At 34.2% G+C, this 25,407-nt stretch overlaps 1 protein-coding gene across 1 annotated transcript in view; it reads left to right on the top strand.

Moving 5' to 3' along the window:
* Mettl5 (Methyltransferase like 5) overlaps positions 1-20,495 on the top strand; it is a 40,229-nt gene extending 19,734 nt beyond the window's left edge. The window contains exons 4-6 of the mRNA XM_090383044.1: positions 3,622-3,803; positions 11,089-11,171; positions 20,313-20,495. Of these exons, the coding sequence (XP_090239170.1) occupies positions 3,622-3,803; positions 11,089-11,171; positions 20,313-20,495 (448 nt within the window). The remainder of the gene's footprint in view (positions 1-3,621; positions 3,804-11,088; positions 11,172-20,312) is intronic.
* Positions 20,496-25,407: the final 4,912 nt, after the last annotated feature.

The following is a 25,407-nucleotide window of genomic DNA, read 5'->3' as shown; positions in this document are numbered from 1 at the left end:
TCAGCCATTAGATCAAGACATTATATCTACTCTTAAAATTCATTTCATCAGAAAATTGTTACAATGGATTTTGGAAAATATTGATTCCGAATCTATTGAAATGATGATGGAGGCATGGAAACATTTTTCAATTGTGGACTGTATGGGAAGTAAAACCGTCAACATTAAATGTGTTGGGAAAATGTATGGCCAGAGTCAGTTCATTCAGGAAATATGGTCGAACCAGCAGGAAACTGTAATATTTCCATAGGGAATGCCATGAAATCAGAATTGAACTTAGAACCATCTTAGGGGCTAACAGAATATATGTTATTTGGTTTTTAGGAGCATTAGCAACTAAGGCCATATTGCTCCCAGAATATATGTTGAAAATTTGGTAGCAATCCACATTTTTCTTGTCAATTAATGCGATAACATACCTTCATTTAAGCTGATTTTTATGGGGGCTAACGAGGACTGTGAAATCGTAACAGGACCTGAAATTTTTCCCACCATCCAACAGAACACATTGAAAATTTGGCCTCAATCCGATTTTTCATTCTAGAATAATACGTAAAATATGCTTTCATTTATGAGTAGATTTCTGTGATCAGGAGTGAGGAGGCAGGAGAGGCTATGATTGATCTTAAAAGCTCTCCAGGGACCAACAAAACATGCTGAAAATATGATTGCACTTTTTCTTATTAAGTAATATCTGATAACATATTTCCATTACAAGTTAGGTAATGTATGGATGTATTACATTTCAAGCACATTCTATTTTTTCTTAAAATTAATTGCATTTGTATTTTCTTTTTCTGTGATTTAATTGAAGTGAAAAGTAATATAGTTTTCTTTTTATTATTAATTACTAAGATTATAACTTCATAGAAGACTTTAATTAAACTATAGTTTCTCTTAACCCAGCTGTTCAGTTTAATTACAACTGCATAATGCTTATTACTCCTCTCTGACGTACTCTTTTTTTTTTAAAGTCTCTTTTCTCTATATATTTTTTAGTATAAACCAGAGCTGTGATGCTCAATACATTCTACCTTGATCTCAATATTTGTAAAAGAATAAGAGAATTTTACCTCAATATGGTGCGTAGAACACATCTGTATGATACTCTCCAGAAATCAAAACTGTTATATTCGAATGTTATGTATATTTGAATATTATATTCGTTTTAATTTCTGGAGAGTATCATACTGAAGTGTTCTATGTATCATATTAAGGTAAACTTCTCTTATTCTTTTACAAAAATTTCTCTCTATATATATATGTATCTCTTCACAAGCAACACCATGTTCTCTTCACCCATCATTTCTACATACCATCTAAGTTTGCTTCACTACCTTTTACTGGACATTAGTTACTGCAAGATTTTCTCTTATTTATATATTGTAATATGGCCTTGCCATTGCTTCTGTCTGTTAGTTCCATTCATTTTTCTTAAAATTCTCATATCTGAAGATTTTTGATCAATTTTTATTTCTTGCCTGCCTCTCTGCTCCATAAGTTGAAATATTCTTAAAAACTGTGTTATAAATATTGTCCTATGGATAATTCTTTTGCTCCAAATGAATTTAATTGGCTTCCTACCCTTTCTGCTTTATTTAATCTGTTGTTATGTCTAGGTTTAATCTTCCATCTTCATTAAAAACTAGATATACAGAATTAATAACTTGTTCCAATTTTTGATTATTTAGTCTGCTGTCTAAATTTCCCTGCCTGCCAACTTTCATAATTTTTGTTTCCGTGAATTTTCATGTTAAACTGTCTACAACCTTTGTCCTCCATGACAGAATAGTGCTCTTGCCACTTGTCTGAAGGGGTCTGGGTTTGAATCCCATTATAGATTGGAAGAATTTTTAAAGACCTCTTCAACCAGAGCTGTAGTCAGCTGATCTCAGGCAGAGGAAGTAAGACATCCTCCTCCTCCTTATGTGTTATTCTGGGTTTTCAGCCTGATTAACAAGCAGATCAGTCCATGAATACACACAGTGCACAATCATGCAATGTGGCCTAAGTTGTTGACATGTCTAAAAGCTAACAACCATCAAATAATTTGCCTTGGACAAGCAGAGTTTAACATTAACCAACAACTTTTGTATAATTTATTCAGATAATTAATCTTGCAAGCTGCTGTTTAACAGTACAATACTGTCAGTGTACAATAATGACCTGGTTTTTATATCTTCTGTGCCAAACTTTGTCAGTAATTTATGTACTTTTATCAAATGGTCAATGAAAATTATAAAAGAAGTGGTGATAAAGTACAGCCAAGTACAACCTTAAATAATTTTCCCATGCATCATACACACTCACTGCAGATTTGCCTATTTTATGCAAACTTTTTATTCCACTTAAAAGGTAATCATTCATGCCACATTTTCTATAAAATTTGAAAGAGCTGATTTCTTAGGTTCTTTATCACATTCTTTTTCAAGATTTGCAAATCTTACAACAAGCTTTTGTCATGAATTAGTGCATTAGCATCATTTCTATACACAGTAAACCAAACAAAGTTGTGTATAGTGGCAGCATTACATATCAACAAGCTTTTATATGTCCATGACTTTTCTGTAATTTTCTTAGAGCAACTGTTTGAGCCTGGCATTCCCATCTGGCTTAAAACTGTTCTTCCCTAGGTTTTATATTCAAAATACTTCTAACATTGTCTGTAAGTTGCATGCATATATTTTACCTCTAACTAATTTCCTCATTCAGCTTTATCTCTATTTTTATATATTGGTACAATTAATTCCTTACTCCAACTCCTGGCAAACAGAACTTCTGAATAATGCAATATAACCTGTTCTGCTTTCCTTCCATGCTTTCAGTATTTCAGGTTTAATTTCATGTACACCTGCTGCCTTTCCATACTTGATATTTTCCATGGTCTTTTTTTACTTTAACGGTAGCGATAATATCAGCAAATACCTCCATTTCAATATTTTTTATCATCTTCAGTGATGCTTTCAGTTTTTGTGCTTAGCAATTCGCCAATGTATTTACTTTATACTTATAAAATGTCCTCCTGCTCTGATTTAGATTCGACATCCTTGTAATTTTTGATGAAAATTCATATAGTTTTATCACCTGCCCATCTGCCTTGTTCAGAGGTTTTTAACTAAATGGCAAAACATTTTTGCCTTCCTTATACTTGTTTATCATGTCTTTTCCAAAATCCTGCCTGAAATTTTCTTTAGTCTCTTTCACACAGATTTTAATTTTCTTTCAACAGAATATAAAGATATTTATTTTCATAAATGCTTCAATGTCTTTGTTTTAAACAAAAGTAACATTGTAAGGTTGTATTGATGATTTCTCATAAAAGGATTCACAGCAGATTTAAATAACATTTTCAAAGATAAGGCGATTTGACTAACATTTAAGATTTAAGTTAAATGTTAATTTGAGAAAGAATTAATAATGCCACACTAATATATCATGTGATTAAGTTGTTTTTATTGAAATATTGCAATTAAATTGAAAATACCTCAATATCAACACTTAAACACATTTGATGTTTCAGGAATATGCTGTTTTTCATTTGCAGATTCATAATGTATCAATTTCAGTAATAATTTTAGACTATTTTATTTTGTGCTGACATGGCATTTTTGTTTCATGCAGATTATGTCTTGGTATAGATATAGACGAAGATGCCCTTAATATTGCCAAAGGAAACTGTGTAGAACTGGAAGTTAATAATGTAGATTTCCTCCAAATGAATTTGTCACAGAATTTTCCTGAAAGATGGAGTAAATCAGTTGATGTAGTGATTATGAATCCTCCATTTGGAACAAAAAATAAAGGTACCAGTATATTATTTAATTGTACCGATCATTTTATTCATAGACAGTTAGCACCATGACCACTCTCTCCCATATAAATTTTGGCTAAATCCTTTTGAGTGCACAAAATTGTATGTCTAAAGATATCCTTAGGCAGTTGTATGTTGTTCTGTATTTGTCGGCTTATAAGGTGCACTTTTTTTCCTTATAAATAACTTAAAAAATTGTTTTGCATCCTAGAAGCCAAAAGTGGCAGTACAGCACATGTGCAAAACCGAGAGTAAATTAGTTAACGGATAGTTAACTACTATACATTAGTACAGTTTTCAGTAACGTTAGTACACTTTATCTAATGGCTGTAACTTCCCAGTTACAGCTGTTAGGTGTCAGCAGCAATAAGGATAACATGTGTGAGCAATGGATTAAATGTATGATAGAGTGGAACCATGGTACGATGCCTATGGTAAGGATGAAACGTCCATCACAAGCACAAGTGTTTGAATAATGGGTGCTGAAGTCATGGCATGATAGCATGATGTTAAGACAAATTGTGGTCGAGTCCTTTAAAAAATGTGATATAAGTAATGCAGTAGATGGCACTGAAGATCATTTATTATATGAGAGTGACAGTGATATTAGCGAAGAGGATGATGATAATGATCAAGTCAGTAATGAATCTGAAGTTGAATAATACTAAAATAATACGATTAATAATCCTATACCTTTCTTTATTGGCTTTTGGGTTTTATTTTTATTGAATTTTTAATTTCCATTGTTATTAACAATAATTTTTTTTTCAAAAGTTTTTTTCTTAAATTTACAGTTCCAAAATTAGGGTGCATCTTCCATGCCTCAGCATCTTATAAGCCGACAAATATGGTAATTAGTTATCATTTTGCTGGAACCATTGAAATTTAATTTTGCCAGCCATTAATGAGAGATTTGGAGATCAACATGTTATGTATTATTTGTTTTTGACAAAGTTTGAGTAATGTGGATATGAAAAAGAAATGACAGATGTTTATTGTGATAAATGTTTAAAGAGAGTTGTGATTTTCAAGTGGCTCAAATGTTTCAATTAAGGGTGAGGATCTGCAGCTGAAACTTCAGAGTCTGGTCAACCAAAAAACTGTGACTATCCTACAGCAGGTTGAAGAAGTCCACAAAGTCATGGATGAAGAATGACAACTGTAGTTTGTCAACTAAGCTGTGAACTGTTCATCTCATAGATATGAACATTTCACAAAAATGTCAAGAATCTGTGTTCACTTTGTTCCACACCATTTTATAACTAAGCTGTGAAATGTTCATCTCATAGAGTAGCACTGAACAGATGTCATCTAAACTCACTCCTGGAAATGAAGAACACAAAAATGTAAAGAATCTGTGCTCACTTTGTTCCATACCATTTTATACTTAAATGTGTTTAGCATGTGCAGAACGTTCTGGCTCAGACCATACCATACCATACTAGTATGGTTTGAGCAAAAGGTCAAAGGTTTCTTAGTTTTGTAGTGACCATTTATAAGATATCAATTTATTATGATCCAGAACTAAATAGCAGTCAAGTGAGTAGAAACATTCAGATTCACTACATCCACAAAAATTGAGTAGTTCATTCTGCTAAAAAAAAAAAAACAAATTGCACCTGTGTTTCATGATTGCAAAAGTATTCTTGTGATGCACTTCATATCATGTGATGCAATCTTGAATAATTCTGCCCAGACACGATAGGAGGGAGTATATGATGAGAGTCTTGTCGATCAATTTGGTCCTGGAGAGATTGTGCAAGGCTCAAGGGCTAGAATTTTTCTCAGCCTGGTCTGTGCTTGTTAATAGGAGAGACTGCTTCTACAGTCTCTCCTGTTACAGAGAAGGGCAACAAGATTAGTGAATGGAACAAAGGGTTGCTCTTATGAAGAAAGGCTTAAGTTTTGCAAATTACGGTGTCTGGAGACTAGGCACCTGCGAGGTGATCTGATTGAGGTGTATAAAGCCTTGAATGGTTTGAGCATGCTCAGTGTGGATGGGATTCTTCTTCCTCCTGCTCAGAATAATCGCCCGAGAAGGCATAAATTCAAATTGAGGAAAGACGGTTGTAGGATAGATGTGCAGAAGTTTGCCTTTAGCCAGTGGGTGGTTGATTGCTGGAACAAACTTCCATCTGTCGTTGTAGAAGTTGATAGCTTAAATAGATTCAAGGCAGACAAACATTTGGAGCGAGTGGATGGGTAAAATAAGGGTTTTTTTTTTTTTTTTTTTTGGCTGATGCTATATAAGCTTGCTTTCTTGCATCATGTGCTTTTGCTAATGCTAATAAGGGAGATATATTGTTGAAGTCCTGTTAAAAAAAAAGCCCTGCCTTGTGATTATGGAAAGCACCTTGAGTTCTGCTTCAATAACTGCTGATATTTTGCAAATTGAAATCAGAATTAGTAGAGATGGTGGCAAACTACTGTGTTCTCCTGACCATGGGATAAGAAGAAATCACATGGTGCAACCACTCAATTCTTCTGACCTTGCATTTTTTTTTTTTTTTTTTTTATCCCCAAGATTAAAGAACTAAAGGACTGGCATTTTGGTTTGAACAGAAAAAGCTCAAGTTTTCACAACTATGATGATGCTATGAGGTATTCTGAAAATTGGTTTTCTGAAGGCAAACTGCTTTTACGTCGACAGTTGAGTATGTTGATATAAAAGTGCATCATTCAAAGAGAGAATTTTGAGAAGGATAAACAGCTGTTGACCACAGTAACAGCACTTAAATGTGCAGTAATTTTAGGTTAGAGTTTAAATAAAATCTTAATATTCCTCACTCAGACCTGTTTAATTAAGGTATGGTATTTTATATAGGTTTTTTTTTTAATTAAATTTTTCCAAATTAAACTTGTTGGATTCAATATTGGACATTTTTGATATTTGTTAAATCAAATTGAAAGCACACTTTAATTTAGAAATCTTTTAGAACAGAAATCAGTATTTCTGATTTTTTTTTTTTTTTTAATTTTAACTGTTTTCATATAGAATGGATTATTTCAAAGTAGGTCTGCATATTAGAAACATATAATGTAATATATCTATATATTTTTGAAACTTGTATTTTCACTATTACTGGTGTATCATGGTAGAACTGGTATCTGAAACTGAAATCATGGCAACATAACAGATTATATAACCATTAGTGTCACTGAACCTTTTTTAAACAACTGGTCCACTTTGAGTACTCTTTTACAGACAGTAAAACATAGCAGAAACAGCATGTTTCTAAACTTTTAATAATCAGCTCTGCTGAACTGGTGTGAACTGGCTGGATAACATTGCTGATTATAACAGGTGACAATTTTACATTTAGTTACCACTGGAGATGGTAATCATGGAAAGTCAGTGTTACTCAGAATTGCAAATGTGTATACATTTCATCCATTCGGTTGTCAATGATTAAATAAAAGTCAAAATGATGCTGAAAATGCTGTAAAGCAAGACATCATGCTTTTCAAATAAAGTAGAATTTGGTTATCCAAAACAGTGAGGATGGAGGGTGTTTTGGATATATATATATATATATATATATATATATATATATATATATTTTTTTTTTTTTGATAATCAGTTTTAAATGGAATCTATAGTACACAAAAAGCTACAGCTAGAAAATTACAGTAGTTTGCATTTATTGTTTATATATTATGTTGTTATTTGGTTTTTAGGAGCATTAGCAACTAAGGCCATATTGCTCCGGGGATATGCGGTGGTCATTCCCTGACCTTTCCGCATCCTCCGTATTTGGTCGTCATGGGCTCGAACCCCGGTCTAATCAAGAAGCGTGTGCTACGCACTACTGCTCCTGCCCACCTGGCTACAGAGGTGCCGATATATTATGTACTTTACATGCTGATACAACTTTAAAAATTGCTAGTTTGTGTTTTGCTGCTTGAAAGATGTTACTATTTTTCTGTTGCAAGATTCTGTATTTTCTATGATTGTATTGTATCTGTACAATCAATTGGTTTGTTTTGATATTCTTCTTGCTCTTGATATTCATCTTTCTTGATTTCATCAGTATCAAGAGCAAGATGAATATCAATGAAGATTGATATTCATTGAAGTATTGATATTCATTGAAGTATTGATACTGCATATTCATATGCAGTAGTAGTAGTAGTAGTAGTGGCATGTAATGCAAGAAAGCAAGTGTATGAGCTTATGCAGCATCAACCAAAAAAAAAAAAAAAAAAAAAATCACACCATTCCCTCCAAATGTCTGTCCAGTTCCTCCTTAAATTTATTTAACCTATCAACTTCCACGACAGATGGAAGTTTGTTCCAGCAATTAACCACCCGCTGGCTAAATACAAATTTCCGCACATCTATTCTACATCTGTCCTTTCTTAGTTTGAATTTATGCCCCCTTACGTTCGTAATCTGAACAAGTGGAAGGATCCCATCAGAATTCAGCATGCTCAATCCATTCAAGGCCTTATACACCTCAATCAGATCACCGTGCAGGTCTTATACACCTCAATCAGGCCTCCAGACCCGTACGCAGTACTCAAGGCGTGGCCTGACCATTGCCTTATACAGAGGGACAATCACCTCCTTTTCCCTGCTAGCAAAATTCCTATATATCATTGACAAAACCCCATGACCTGCCCTGGCAGCCTGTCTGCATTGCTCAGAAAACTTCATATCTGACTGCACAATTACTCCCAGGTCTTTTTCATTTTCTACCACCTTAAGTGTAGTACCACACAGTTGGTACGTTTCTCTGGGGTTACTTCTACCCATATGCAGTACTTTGCATTTGTCAAGGTTAAACTTCAGTTGCCACTTCTTAGCCCATCTGCCCAAATTATCTAATTACCAGTATCAGTGAAGCAAGATGAATATCAATGAGTATGAAGAGCAAGAGATATTGAAACTAGGCCTTTGGCCTAGTTTCAATATGAAGTACATTAAATGCCTGACTATTGGTTTTCATGTATATATTCATCATAATGGATCCTTCATTTTCACTGTCTGATTCCTATTAGTATTTAATGATAACACACTATTTCTCATCTGTGAAAAAGTGATAACCATTTACCCACATTTGTTTAGTCATACAAAATGATTTTATTTTCTATTTTCAGTAATTTATGTAATCATGAATTTGTAGCCTTTTTTTTTTTTTTTTTTTTTAATAGGAAATTTTTATGAATAATATGAGTGTAGTTAATATTATAAACAAGTGACTGAGGCTTGCATATAAGGAACATGTATGAGCCATTCAAGTCGGTGGTTCTCATCATGGCATATAGAGATGAGTTGTTAGATTTGAAGAAGGTTGCTGTTGTCATCACATTTGCTGGCTTGTGAAAGTGCTGAAAGTCTACACCATTCAAAGTCAACAGCCAGTGATGTTATTGTGAAGTGGAAGCATGCTGATACCATCACCATCTAGCAATGCACAGGATAACAATGGGAACTCACTCCACATGACCAGAGGGTACTTGGAAGGATAGTATGACTGTCTCGTCAGACATCCCTGCAAAACATCGACTAGCAGTTTAAGATGGGTCTGTGTGAGTACACCACATATGGATCTCCATCTGTTTTCATGGTACAGTGGCAACATATAAGCATATCAACCACAACCAGGGGTTTCACCCAAAATAGTGCAACAGATGCTCTAACTGATCCATAGAGTGGTGGAAGTCAGTTCTGTGAAGTGACGAATCTTGTTACATCCTGTCTGATCAGATGGGTGGTGTGGAAGATGCCTGCAGCCAGAATGCAACAATATTTGTATTCAACAGGCTAATGCTCCATGCCATACTGCCAACGTTGCTCTGTTATGCACAAGGAATGGAGGACTGTGCCTGCTATTCATTTGTGGAAAAGCCTACCTTGGAGGATGGAGTGTGTCATATTAGCCAAAGGAGAATTGACATGCTATTGAAGTGGATGACAGTGTGAAGCCAATGTTGTACAAATACTTTTTGGAGAATAGCATGTTAGTGGAATCGTGATTTTATTATATTCTTGTGATAGTTTTGTTTATTATAGTTAAATATTAAATGTGCCAATTTCTTTGGGTGAAATAATGAGAAAAATAAAAGTTAAAAAAAAATTTGGATAACTAAAATTTTACTGTATCTCATTGTTAAATATCATGACATGAAATGCTCCACAAAGTTATGACAAATCACTCTACATATTAAACAGTGTAAAACATTGGAAGAGGCATATTTATTGCCTCCGTACTTTCAATATAAAACTCCCAAATGTATAAAATAGATATGAGTTTCCTCTGCAATTTTTCATTAAAAAATTGTTTCTGATGGACTGTATAGAATGTGCATCAATATATGCAGGGAATGTTAAGGAAACTGAACAGCTGTATTTGAAGGGGTAGCAGAACCTGAAATCCAAGTGAAACATTCAGAAAGGAGTAAAGCAAATGCTATACTTGGATAACTAATTCTTGCCTAGCACAAATTTTTTCTTTTTTAACTATATACAGGTGCACCAACAGCAGTTGGAAGTTATTTCAAGAAGTTTAATATGCAGTGTTAAGTGAAATGGGAAAACAGACTAGGCATTTGGCACTTAATTTATCAAAGTGCCAACTGCCAAATGTATGTTAATGAATTTGCATTAACATACATTTATTAACTTTTATTTCAAAAGAAAAATAAAATATCCTGAGATATATATATATATATATATATATTTTTTTTTTTTTTTTTAATTTTGCCATTTATATTATTCTTATTTTTGTGTGATAGTTCAGAAATTAAAATTTCAATAAAATCCTATGCATAATAATGAATGTATAAAGTATAATTTTATGAAATCTCTATATAGTAAACTCCTAAACAATAAAAAATCAGAAATTAGGTAAAATCATTTCACTTAAATCAGTACTGCATGGAAGTGAAATAAATTATTGCATTAGAATTTATGTAGATTTATTTTGATAAGGTAAATGGTTAAGTGAATATATGAGTAAAATGTGTTGTAACAGAGATGTGCCGACCGGGTTAGCCAGGTGGGTAAAGTGCCAGCCTGGCAACCCAAAGGTCGCGGGTTCGATTCCCGCCTCGGGCTTGGATCAAAGTACTGCAAAAAAAAACCTTGGGAGGTGCATTATGGCCACAGAAGCCGATGCACCAACAACTACCAAAAAAAAAAAAAAGAACAGAGATGTGTGTAAATATATATATTATATTTTACTGTGATGTGAGTACAACCACCTTTAAAAAAGATAGTTTGTAAAAGATGTATAAATAATACTCTTAACTTTACTGAATTTTTTAATTTCTAGGAATTGACATGATCTTTCTGAAAACAGCATTATTTATGGCTAAAGAAGCTGTCTACAGTTTACATAAAACATCCACGAGAGAAGTAGGTAGTCTTATTAACTTTTTAATTGCAGCATTTATCTGATAGAGATTTAGTCAACCTTGAACTTTAACCAAAAAGACAGATGGCATTTTTTTAAGGACCAGCAAATATAAAACATCTGCAAGAGAAGAAAGTATGTTGTCTTACTAGCCTTTAATTGCAGAAGTATTTATTTGATGGAGACTGAGCTGATCTTAAATTATCATATGGAGAAAGGTTTTTTTTTTTTTTTTTTTTTCAGCCAAAAATAACAGTAGTCATTTATTCTTGAAGAATAAAAGAAAAAAATAAGATCAAGTTAATACTATCTCAGCTGCATAATTATTTCAAGAAATAATTATGTGGCAGAGAGAAAATAATATAAATTCAAGAAAATATTATAAATTGAGGGTTTTGTGTCAAACAATGCTAACTACAAAATTGCATTTTCTTTTTGTGATAACTTTATTTTATTTTATACAAATAGCAGTGCATATCATGTCATAGAGCTGTATTTCTCTAGTACTTTACAAGTTAGCTTAGGGTGTAAGTACATTTCCTTCCCATTGTTACAAACATGATAATCGTACATATATTTGATGCCAGAACATTTTATGTTAAGGAAATTGGAAATTTTTTAACAAGTAGTTTAACATAATTATATAACTAACAATCAAAATTAGTTCTGCCATCATAGCTATGTACATGAATGATGCTTTTATATTATATGTTATGTAATTTCCATAGTTTGAAACCTATCAGCTCTATATTTATAAAAATTTAATTCATTTACACCTTTTGACATTTGGGAGCTTTCGATATCATGGAAACTTATAACAGGGTTGTTAGCTCCTATGCTGACAAAATTACTCACTGAAGGAGAGACGGTAATCCTTGAAGCAGTTCTGGATAGTGGCACCTGCTGAAAATCAGTAGTGGTATACTTCTCTTTAAGAGAGATGTTATTTATTCAAAGTGCAAGAGTGAGGCATTTCATTGTTTGGTTCACGGTGTGAGATTTATAATGTTTTTTGTGGGAAAATTAATTTTTTTATTAAAATTACATACATAAATGATACTGTTCCTTACAGTCATAATTAGTCTGCAACAGCAATGTAATGTTCCTCTCGGTGCTTTTTCACTTGGTGTTCCATGTAATACAGAATTCTTGCAAAGTCTTTGTAGTAGACTGAATGTAATCTGTAGATTGGGATATTATTTCCACAATGTCAAAAGGCACTGTTAGTTTTCTGTTTCTTGGATGAACTACAAGTCTCTTGTTTTCCCAAAATCATTTCACTTCATGTATCATTATTGATATGACATCTGTAACTTTTATTGCATTGTGCAAATATTGAAATTTTTTAATGCTATGTTTGCACTCTATAGTAGTAAAATTCAGTGAGCAATACTGGTTTGCTTAATGTGTTTAACTCAACAAAGGATCACTGTTGTGGAAAAACAACAGACAAAAGATCTTAGCATCATGAATTTTTTGTAGCTCCAGCTTGTGGTATATGTGGTATAAAATACTCCAAACTCAAATACTATAAAATATTTATTATAACCAAAGTCAGTTACACCATAAGATTTTACCCAGAATCAGATCAAGTTCAATTGGACATTGAATCTGTGTGGTGCAAGATGACATGTGGTAAAGGGATGACAATAGTTGGGTATGTTATAGACCAAACAATTCTGAGGATTTTTGGAAAAAATCTCTATAGGCAACTTGAATGGGCAGCCCAGTGTGATTGCCTCATTATGAGCGACTTCAACCTGCCTCTTATAGATTGGAAATTGTGGTCCAGCAATACAATAGGGAAATAATTTTTGCACCATATGGGCGATTGTTATCTATTCCAACATCAGAGAAAGTACAAGGGGCTCTAATATCCTTGACTTGGTTTTAAACAATGATCCAAACTGCATCCAAATTATGACAACGCAAGGACCAATAGCAGGTAGTGACCGCAATGTAATAAAATGGGTAGTGTCCCAAGAGAATTCTATAATCAAAGGAAAGGAGTTAGATTTCAATTTCAAGCCAGTAAAGTATAATGGAGTGAAGTATTTATTGGGTTCTATTAACTGAAGAGACAACTATAAACTGTTGGATATGAGTTCTTCATAGGAAGTATTCTAGGGATTTATTTGGAAAATTGCAAATGCATTTGTTCTAGTGGAGAAGTTTCACAAAAGAAAGATGCCCAAGTGGAACACTAGAGCATGAAGGGTTTAATTGAAAAAAAAAAGAATAAAGTATGGGATAGTTAGACTATAGCAAGTCACTGGTTTATATGAGTATTAAAAGCGTACATGTAACCATACCACTGAAGGAGTAAGACAGGCAAAGTTATGGAAAACTCAGCAGAAGTGGCAGACTAAGTTGAATATGTACTTAGCAACAATCTTTACAGTTGAAAGACCATTTGACCATGAGGAATCAGTGACAAGAAGTCAAACTGCTGTAAATTAAGCTTCAAGTTAAGTAATATATCAATCTCAGAGAAGGGTAATACAGTCAGTCCTCGTATAACACGTGTTTACACTACACGAATTCGATCATACACGATTTATAAATAGGGGAACGATATCTTATATAAGACGAACCGAATTCGCTTATGCACGATTCGCCTTTGCGTTTACAAGAAATGGCAGTCAAACGCGGAATAACCCCAACTGAACGCAACACGATAGGAATGAAGAGAAGATTCTGAAAATGAATTTATGTTTTTTTATATAAGTGAAGGGGAAACACATTTCACCATAATAAGGTAAAAACCCACACAATTCCAGCTATCGGTATTATCGCAAATGCAATTAGATCGAGTTTACTACCAGTTTATAACAGATTCCACTAGCAGGAACGCAACTGGAAATTGTTTTATGGTAGTAACCCCCAGAAATGTGCTTTAGTAAAATATGAGGTGTTAATAGTGTATCTCTGCCTTTACGGTGTTGTTTATTCAGTTGCTACATGCGTGCAGCTTTGTTTATGTGTATCAAGCGTGCCTCCTCATTTTGTAATTGTGCTTTATTCCCTAAAAACTTTATTCCCTGAAAAGGAAGCATCCTGGTGAAGACACTACAGATTCAGAGAGAAAAAGAAAAGAAATATCGATAGACAGAGGTGGACTGGATCAAAAATTCTTACCCGGGAAAATGTGTAGCAGCCCATACTACCATTTATGGCCAAAATCACACCAGCCTCTGGCCCACCGGGGTTTCTCCGGTAAGGCTTATGGCCGGTCCGCCTCTGTCGATAGAGAAAAAATATGAAATTGTGAAACGCTTTGAGCGAAATGAAAGGCCATGTGATATTGCACGTGCTACAGGCCTAAATGAGGCAACGCCGAGAATTAGAAAGATGCATAAAAACAACTTTCACAGCAGGAACAACTCAAAGTGTAATTAAAATCCATTAGATCCAAGACACAAAGAATTGGAAGAGATGGAAGGCTGTCATCTGTTTCGATAGAAAATCAAACAAAAAACAAGTTTGCTTATGATAGAAGCAAAAGCATTAGCAATATTTTATTACGTAATAGTCGTAATAAAATACTTACGTATTTTGTGTTTGGTAATGTTGTGGTTACAAATGTGTGTTCGATCTTGGGTGGTCGGCACCTAACCCTATTTTTCCCATAGGGCCTGTTGTTTATATTTCACGATTTTGCATTGCACGAGGGTTGCTAGGAACACAACTATCGTGCTATACAAGGACTGACTGTATAGAAAAAACTACTGAAGCCAAGCAAAGGCATGGGCAATATACATCCTATTATACAAAAAAAGGCTGCATGTGAGTGCATCATCCAGATGGAGATGTTAATGAGATAATCATTAGACTCCAGGGCAATCCCTGGACTGGAGAAGAGCATAACATCTCCCCAATCAACAAAGAAGGTGCAAAAGACACGATGGGAAACTGTAGACTAGTGGGTTTGTTACATTGGTAAGGAAAGATCATGCTTTGTGGTTAAGGATCCTTCATGGATCACAACATGGGTTTGTGAAGTAGAAATCTTTCCTCACCAATATAGTTAATTATTATGATGAAGTCATAAATTAGTCGAATGCAAGAAACAACTTTGACATTATTTACCTTGACTTCAGTAAAGCTTTTAATACAGTTCCTCTTTAAAAGCTATTGTACATACTAGCACAAACCGGGATTAATAGAAAAGATCCTCTGTTAGATCAAAGGATGGCTAAAAGATGGGAGACAGAGTAGTCATAAATGGGCATACCTCAGTGTGGCCCAGGGTCACAAGTGGAGTCTCTTAGAGATCAGTATTGGGGCCACTTCTGTTTCATATCATCCATAATGATATTGCCCCCTTCTCTGTACTCATTCCAGCAGCTCTACATCCTTCCTAAAATGAAGCCTTCAGATCTGTATGCAGTATCAAGATGTGGCCTGACCATTGCCTTATACAATCATACAATCACCTTCTTATCCCTACTAGCAAAATTCCTGTATATCATTGACAAAGCCCCATAAGCTGTCTGCGCTGCTCAGAAAAATTCATATCTGACTGCACAATTATTCCCAGGTCCTTTTTACTTTCTACCACCCTGAGTGTAGTATCACACAATTAGTATGTTTCTCTGGGGTTACTGCTACCCATATGCAGTACTTTGCATTTGTTAATGCTAAATTTCAGTTGCCATTTCTCAGCCCACCTGCCTAATTTTTCTCAATTCTGTTGCAGGAGCATACTGTCACTAAAAACCACTCTTTGTATATCTGCAAGCTTGGACATTAAGCCTAATATCCCTCCATCAATATCATTGATAAATATAGAAAACAACAATGGGCCCAATACCAAACCCTGGGGGACTATACTAATGACATTAGTCCATGATAAGCAGTGTCCATTGATTACCATTCTCTGTCTTTTCCCACTCAACCATCCCTTTATCCATAGCAGCAACTTGCCCTTAATGCCACACTGCTTCAATTTGTATGGCAGTCTTTTATGTGCAGAAGCTTTCCTGAAACCCAAGAAAAAGTGACATTAAAGAATGCACAGCTATTCTCAAAATGCCTCATAGCTTTAGTTGCTTTTGGCACTTAACACACCTGCACTTCCAGTTCCAGGAAAGTCTGGTCCTTGCCAAAGTGTGCATTGGACATACAAGCAAAGACTCCACAATGTACTTATTGCGGTTCTTACAGTAAAACAGACGTTGAGTGCCTGCCTGTTTCATAGAGCACTCCTTCAATAAAAGCATTAATTGTACATACCATGCGATATAAAGCAGGTGGACAAGGATGCTGTGTGAGAAATTCAGTACTGGGAAAGACAAAAGATTAATTTGAATGTGGTATAGTAGTCAGTACCAAATGCACATCTTGGGAACTGCAAATCCTGGGGTTTTCATGGATGATTGTATGTTTGGTTTATTGGTCCAAAAACAAATAACACCTAACAAACAGAGATCCTGTGGTTAGAAACAGCTTGTTGATGTGATAGGAGCAGAGGTAACAGAAAGGCTACAGTTGGTCAGATAACCAACAATTCAGTACAAATTTGTTCAAAGGCTGCATATTAGTATGCAGCAAACCTCTAAAAATAGTTAGAAATCACATCGTTTTAATTGTATCTCACATTGTGAATACCTTCACGAGTTGCCATGCTATTGCACTACTTCGAATAAGTAATGCTTCACCAATGGAGAAGGCTATTGTTACTTATTCGCTATGGATACCACCACCCAGATGGCACCGTTTCAGGACTATTTGGCCCTTCTTCGGTGGGTGGGTAGGTACCCTGGTGATGCAATGATGGCAAAACAGTTATGAAGTATAGCCCCACAATATGAGAGATGCCTGATGGTGTATAAAATTAGTTAGATTAAAGCATTTTAAGGGCGTAAGCCTCACGCTGCAATAGAATTTGACAACTACAAGTTTGTGCTAAGGCAGCATATTAGTACACATATTAGTCAGAGGTTTGCTGTGTACTAATATGCTGCCTTTGCACAAACTTGTATGTTATCAAATTCTCTCGCAGCCTGAGGCTTATGCTCTTTTAAAATGCTTTAGTCAAACAATTGAGCTTCCTTGGACTCAGGGAAAGTACCCATGGACTGGAGATGTGCAAATGTGACCCCAATTCACAAAGGAGGATAAAAGGGTGACACAAGTAATTATAAACCTGTTAGTTTAATTTCTGTTCCAGGGAAATTAATGGAGGCACTGGTTAAAGAAGCACTGCAGGATCATCTAGACAAGATTTCAGTTATAGCTTGGACACAGCATGCGTTTGTTAAGGGGAAGTCTTGTCGGACCAATTTGATTGGATACTTTGATGTGGTCACAAAGCAACTAGATGCAGGGAATAATTTTGATATCATACATTTAGATTTTAGAAAGGCTTTTGATACTGTTGCACATGGAAGATTGCTGCGCAAATTGGACCAGTGTGACATTGGAGGCAAATTGCTGCTATGGATAAAGGAATATTTGAGTGTAACAATACAGAGAGTGGTAATCGATGGACACTGCTCTTCGTGGACTAATGTTATTAGTGGAGTACCGCAGGGTTCAGGGTTGGGTCCATTGTTGTTTTCTGTATTTATTAATCATATTGATGATGGTATATCAGGCTTAATGTCCAAGTTTGCAAATAATACAAAGGTCAGCAGAGTTGTTAATGACACTAATTACATTACGATGTTGCAATAGGATCTAGAAAAGTTGAGCAGATGGGCTGAGAGGTTGCAACTGAAGTTTAACAATACCAAATGTAAAGTACTGCATATGGGAAGCAGTAACCCCAGAGCAACATATCAGCTAATGGACTTACAATGGTAGAGAATGAAAAGGACCTGGGGTAATTGTGCAGGTAGATATGAAGTTTTCTGAGCAGTGCAGACAGTCTGCAAGATTAGCTCCTGGTGTCTTGTCAATGATATACAGGAATTTTTCTAGCAGGGATAAGGAGGTGATTATCCCCTTGTATAAGGTGATGGTCAGGCCACACCTTGAGTACTATATACAGGTCTGGAGGCCTCATTTTAAGGATGCAGAGCTGTTGGAACGAGTACAGAGAAGGGCAACAAGATTAGTGAATGGAACAAAGGGTTGCTCATACGAAGAAATACTTAAGTTTTGCAGATTAGTGTTTGGAGACTAGGCACCTGCGAGGTGATCTGATTGAGGTGCATAAAGCCGTGAATGGTTTGAGCATGGTCAATGATGACGGAATTCTTCCTCTTGTTCAGAATAATCATTTGAGAGGGCATAAATTCAAATTGAGGAAAGACAGATGTAGGATAGATGTGTGGAAGTTTGCCTTTAGCCAGTGGGTAGTTGATTGGTGGAACAGACTTCCATCTTTTGTTGTGGAAGTTGATAGCCTAAATAAATGTAAGGCTGAGCTGAACAAGTATTTGGAACTAACAGAGGGGTGAAATCGGAGCTGATGCTGCATAAGCTTGCTTTCCTGCATCGTAGGCCTCTACTAATACTAATGCTAATTCAGTTGTGTTGTATTTTGTTGCACCGCAAAAGGACAAATTTTGTCATGTTATTTATGTCAGGGATGTTGGAATTTTTTTTTTGTATAGTAACTTTTTTTTTTTTGTTTAGAAATCGCAAAAATGATGGGCAAACACAAGAGCTTTCAAATTAAACAAAAACTTGAAAACAGTGTATTTGTTAAATCTCTAAAGAACCATTATAATGTTGGTAACCAAACCATATGTGACATTGTAAAAAATTTATTTTTTACATCATATTGGACACGTGAGTAGTATGTTTTTTTTTTTTTTGTGGTTAACCACGAGTAACTGAATCAGCGGATACGGGGGCACAACTGTATACCATTATTACAGCACAGCTTAATATATACTTGTGGTTTCTGTAATAGCATGGGAATTTACCATAGGATGTGGGGAACCATAGGGTGATAGTTGCTTATAATAATAATAAAAAAAAATGCGTTAGCTCTTTCAAAATGAAGTTAATCCAAGTGAAGTTAAAATCATTAATTTGCTTCACTCGGGTAATCATTCCTGAATATTGGCTTGGCTTTATGATCAGATTAGTAATGGGTATATGTGCACACATATATTACTAATTAGATATAGACCAACACCAGAATGCAGTGTAGTTAATATTAGACTTATATGAACATTGGAATGAAGTTATCACCTTGCACTCTACCCTATGCCCTCTTTCACTGATAGGATTAACACATTTAAAATTTAATGGAATAAATATACAAGGTGATAACTTTGTTCCGATGTCATCTACAAGTCTATAATATTCACTACACTGCATTCTAGTGTTGGTCTATATCTAATTAGCAATATATGTATGGTTACAATGCAGTAGAAACACTTCACTGCTCCGGGTGAAAAAACAATTTTTAAACTGGATTAGAAATTAATATTTAATTTTTTCATAAAATTTAAATGCTAATTGCTTATCCAGTTTAATAAGTTGTTTTTTAAACCAATGCAGTGAACTATTCCTTTTGCAAGTTATCTCATCCTGTTAAACTATTCCTTTCAGTAAACACATTGTGTAGAGGTAAGCGATCATATTAAAAAATATACTGAGTGATCACCTCCTTTTGCCCTTAATACAGCAGTTACCCGACATGGCATTGATTCAACAAGATGTCAGAAGCGTTCGGGAGATATGGCCAACCAAGCTGTGTGTAATGCTGATCACGAAATAATTTGATTAATTAATTCATGATTTTAATTGACATTAAGTTTAATTTTGAGACAATGTAGTTACTTACCCACATAATTATATACCTACGTAATGTAGAATATTTATGTGTACTAATTTTTGAATATTAAATATTTTGACATTTGTGCATCTTTTCAGTACAGTTTATTACTCATTAGGAAATATCCTATGGCATAGACTGCAAATTACAAATACATATGTTACCATATGGCTCACTTAGTGCTGATTCACTTAGCATTCTGTTTTTCTGAAACAAATTATCAGCATTAAGTGGGGGCGGGTGGGCAGCTGTATTCCCATGTTTTTGTAATAAACTGTTTTGAAGCTATTACAAAAATCACCATTTGACTTCCCCTCATATTTTATACACACAAAATAATGAATTTAATGATTAACTGTAATATTTAAAATTTTAGTGATATATTTTCTTTCTATCTTCAAATTAGCACATTAAGAAAAAGGCACAAGATTGGGAAGTGGATGTTGAATTTTTAGCTCAGTTGAACTTCGATTTGCCAAGAACTTATAGGTCTCATAAAAAAGATTCTGTGGATGTAGAGGTGGATTTCATTAGATTTTCATTTCCAAAACCTAGGAAACAGTTTCCATGTAGTACATCTAGTTCATGATATTTAAAATTATCTTTACAGTTTGTAAGAGTAACAAAATATCTGATATGCATTGTTCACAGAAATATTTTTATAATGATTTCATATAATTTATAATATATTAAATTAAATAATATATCAGATTTTTGTTATTTCCGAGTTGTTAACCATTTCAGGAGCACATTTTTCCAAGGAATTTGGAAGTTTGTAAAAAGTGAAAACTATGTACATAAATGTTTATAAATTTTTTCTTATTTTGACTTCACGGCTGAACATTAGTGATTATTATCAAAAATAAATATATAATAAAAAATTTAAAAAATCCATTACTTAATTTTTTATTTGCAGTAATATCCTCTATGTTTATTTGATTCTTATATTTTTGGTCCCACATTTGTTTGTTATTTAATTCAATTTCATTTATTTCTGGATCCAAAGAGATTTTCTTCAATTTCAGCTTGTGCAAGTCTGCGTTGCCTTGAAGCTTGTAACTGGACCACACCATCCAACACTGATTTTTCAAACAAAAATAGCTACTATTACTTGTAAACACAGTTGACTGATGATAGCACATCTTTGTAGAGTTTCAAGAAAGTCTGTGTGTATATATATATATATACACACAGACATAATTTGTTGATACTGTGCTGATCAGAACTAACATAAACTTACTTGCAAAAGGGTTAACAGCTGAATAAACAGTGACTAGTGCTCATCAAAGAATATGCATGGACTTCACAATAGAAATTAATCTTTAGGCAGATCACTCCCTCAGAAAGCCAGTAACTTCATTACTGTATCCAGGTGACCATCAGCTTACTGTAACTTTGGGTACCTTTCAGGTTGAGCTTAAATTGCCTTGTTTGATTTAATTACTCCTTGGATGACTTAAAATTACTGTTCTGAACATGGCATTCATTTGAATGCCATATTCGGTAACTACTACAGCAAAGATATATTTCATACTAAGGATGAGGTGATTATAGTTAATCAGAATTTCGACAGGAAATGTTTTGGGAGAGAAAAGTGTTTGATTAGGGTGATCATGATCAGATTATTGTGAATAAATGGAATACAAAAAGATACCAAAAACAAAGATGAGGAATAAGCAAATTCTTACATTAGCAGGCAGAGACAGCATACTGTTTGATTTTCAAGTTTGTCAGCTTGAAAAACAAACACTGCTCTCCATGGAAACTAATAAATTTATTAAAAATAAAATAAAGGATAACTGCTTAAGGATCTAACAAATTTTTTAACAAAATTTAGTTATTCCTTGAACAGTTATCCTTATGAGGGGAATACAATGACCGTACTTCTTGGTCAAGTGTTCTCTCTCTGTGTGTGTGTGGCAAAACTGGGAGAGGGGTTGAAATAAAGCTTTATATCTACTGCCTGTTCCACTTGCACTTGACCACATTACAGCCTAAGTCAGACACATACTACTAGGTCAGAACTGGTAGATGTGCATTTTAATTAATAGGCTTAATTAAAAATCTTGTAGCACAAAGTAAGTTATTGCAATATAATTATTGTACCCCTCAAGGGCATTTTGTTTCATGTACAAGTCATCACAAATTTTGTACCAGTTACTTCTGTGATGGGCAAATTATTGCTACTAATGGAACAGAAATAATTACACAACGAAAAAGTAATTTGTCTACAAATATTAAAATGAAAATAGACTATATGTAGCATATAGTTTATTAACCCTTTAGTGCAGTGGTGTCAAACTGAGAAGTGCCCCTGAACACTGAAAAAATATTTTCTTCAGTAATGCCACACTAGAGCAGCACTACTGGAAAAGATATGTATTTTGTCCTCAATGAAAATATGCAATCTCACAAAAAGCAACATTTATGGAGGTTTGTTATGATTTACTGACTTATCACCATTTGCCATTACCTTTATACGAGTTTAAAACTGTTAACCTGTAAAAGATTACAACTGTGAGCTGCACATAGTTTGACATGCCTGGTATACTTGATATTACATATACATACTTTTCTGCAGATTGAAGAATTTGTCATTTCAAGCCACATTACATTGCTACTACTGCTGCAGGCTGCCAAAATAACACATCTGGGCTACACTACATAGTATGTGGCCTGCCATTTTGACATGCCTGCTCTAGTGGGCATATTGGCTAGACACAAAAATTAAATGCTCATTAGAATTGTGCCAGTGTGAAGTTTAGTATTCCTCCATTACTGTATTCACTTTCAATCCACATTATTAATTCGAAAAAGTATAGCTGTAAAAAAATTCTTTGTGTACAAAATATACTACATCCACTCTAAGTTAATTTTCTATAGAGTAATGAAAGTTTGTTGGAAATCTTTTTTGTGTAACAAGACAGCAGTCTTGTTACACAAAAACTAAAGATATTTGTTCTTATTATCTAATATAATGTCAGAATAAACTTTAAAAATTTCCATTTTCAACTTAATATTAATTTTAGTTACAATGAAGTTATCCTCTTCTGACCACAGTGGTCAGGTATAAATGGAATACTCCAAGTATAAATTTATTTATTTAACCTTGCTTTAATTTTACAATAGGTTTGCCACTAACAAAGAATAGAATGTGGTTTAATGAGGTGTCTTCTTGAATAGGCTATGCCTCTATAAATAGAGGTAAATATATGAAACTTTGAATCTCTTAACTTCAAGCAAGTTTACAAAGGAAAATTGGCTTCCATATTCTTTTAAACAGACAGATTAAAATTCATTTACTTATTGTGAGGTATTCCTAACTGCACGAATAAGAAAAATTTATCTGCTACAGGCATTTTAAAATTGATATCAGCAGATATACTATGACAAACCAAATCTGCACAGAACTATAATTCATAAAAAAAAAGTAATAATAAATTGTCTTAATTAAAAATTCTTGTATCATGAAGTAAGTGTACAGTGCAAAATACCCTTCAAGGAGCTTAACAACTAACCCCATCAGTCCTCATTTTTATTATTATAGAGAGCAATGCATAAATTTCACAACAGGACTATAAAAATTTGCTAATGTGGAGCTGCTGAAGTGTTAAGATGCATTGCATCTTAATGAAGTCTCACTAAAAGGAAAAAGTTTGATAATTAAGAACACTTTTACTTACACAAAGAAGTACACAGTCATAAGTTACTCCATTTTAAAGAGGAGAAAACAATAGTTATTAGTGCCATTTTTAAATTCTTGACTTAACGGGAATCACTACCAAAGTCATCCTCCTTCAGCATAACTCATACATAAGTGTTACTTGAAGAAAGTTTCTTATACAGATTGGTACCAGTTGTAGGAAGGTACAACTATGAAAAGGATCTACTATGTAGAGCTGCTAAGCTAGATATTCTCGGCATATCATATACCTAAATAAGAAAGATGTATGTGCACCATAAGTGGGAAGAAACTCGAAAGTTCAAACATCTGCATCCATCCCGAAATAAAGTCTAAATTGTATACACCAGATACAGGAATGACTTATTTATATTGTATTTATCCTTAAAATATATCTTTATAATTTGTTTTTTATGTTAAGAAGTCCTGGAATTTGAATGATGCAACATTATGATATGCCAACCTGGATGAAAGGATTAAAATAATAGAATTCTATATTAACTGAGGAATCGTGTAATGAAATCTCTGTTGTCAATACACAAAATGTCAGTATAGAATGAAGTTTTTTCTTTCTAGAATGACAAAAACTTGTTGCTCCTGTCACAATGGTCATTACTAATGGTACGGTTAACTTTCTTCAAAGAGTGTGCATCTGACGTAGCCGAGTGGTTATGAGCAAGAGTGCATAGCACATGTTCCTTGAGTGGACCAGGGTTCAAGCCCGTGACTACTAAATATGATATTTGTATTGACGATTTATTGTAAACTCTACTAACTTGGTTGTCGTGCCGGAGTATAAACAGAATTTTTTTTTTTTTTTTTTTTTTATTCAGGAGAATACTTTAATGGCATTAGGGCTTAAAGCCTCAAGCTGCGAAAGAGATTAGACTATGTGTATTTTAGTGCAATTGCAACATTTATACACAGCTAAATATAGATTAGTAAATTTGCAATAGTGGCATCATTTAAGTTACATCTCATATTGTGAGTACCTTCACGACAAGTTGCCATGACATTGCACTACTTCGAATAAGTAACGCTTCATCCGAAGGAGAAGACTGTTGTTACTTATTCTCAGTGGATACCACCACCCAGACAGCCCCGTTTCAGGGCTATTTGGCCTTTCTTCGGTGTGTGGGTAGGTACCCAAGTGATGTAATGATGGCAAAACAGTTGTGAAAGTATATCTTCCCAATATGAGAGATATCGTGAAGGTATTCACAATATGAGATGTAACTTAAACGATGCCGCTATTGCAAATTTGCTAATCTATATTTAGCTGTATAAATGATGCAATTGCACTAAAATACACATAGTCAGGAGAATACTTATTGGACTTGACAACAGAACCTTCTACATAAGAATGTCAATAATGTTTCATCAGTTCCCACTGGATTTTTTCTACAGGAATACTGGAAGAACTATGTTTAGCAGAAATATCCAAAAAAAAAAAATCTGGAACAGCAATGCTTTAGATGGAAGTGATGCACACTCTTTGAAGAAAGTTGACTGTACCATTAGTAATGACCATTGTGACAGGAGCAACAAGTTTTTGACATTCTAGAAAGAAAAAACTTCATTCTATACTGACATTTTGTGTAATAAACACTGGTGAATTTGTTTTAAATATATGCAATAAAATATTTTTTCCCAAAATGTGCCTTTGAAACCTAGGTGCATCTTATCATCCAGAAAATGTTAAGTTATATTAAAGTGCAGTACAGGCATGGCAGAGATGTCTACTTTTGAAAAAAAAAAAAAAAATCACACCATTCAACTGCTGTCCATTCACAACTACAGCATTCCCTGCATCCTATCA

This window comes from Mastigoproctus giganteus, chromosome 10, assembly GCF_048544385.1.
Source record: "Mastigoproctus giganteus isolate SK-2022 chromosome 10, ASM4854438v1, whole genome shotgun sequence".
NCBI lineage: Eukaryota > Metazoa > Arthropoda > Arachnida > Uropygi > Thelyphonidae > Mastigoproctus > Mastigoproctus giganteus.
The sequence above is the reverse complement of the archived record's forward strand: the minus strand, read 5'-3'. Positions and strand labels throughout refer to the sequence as shown.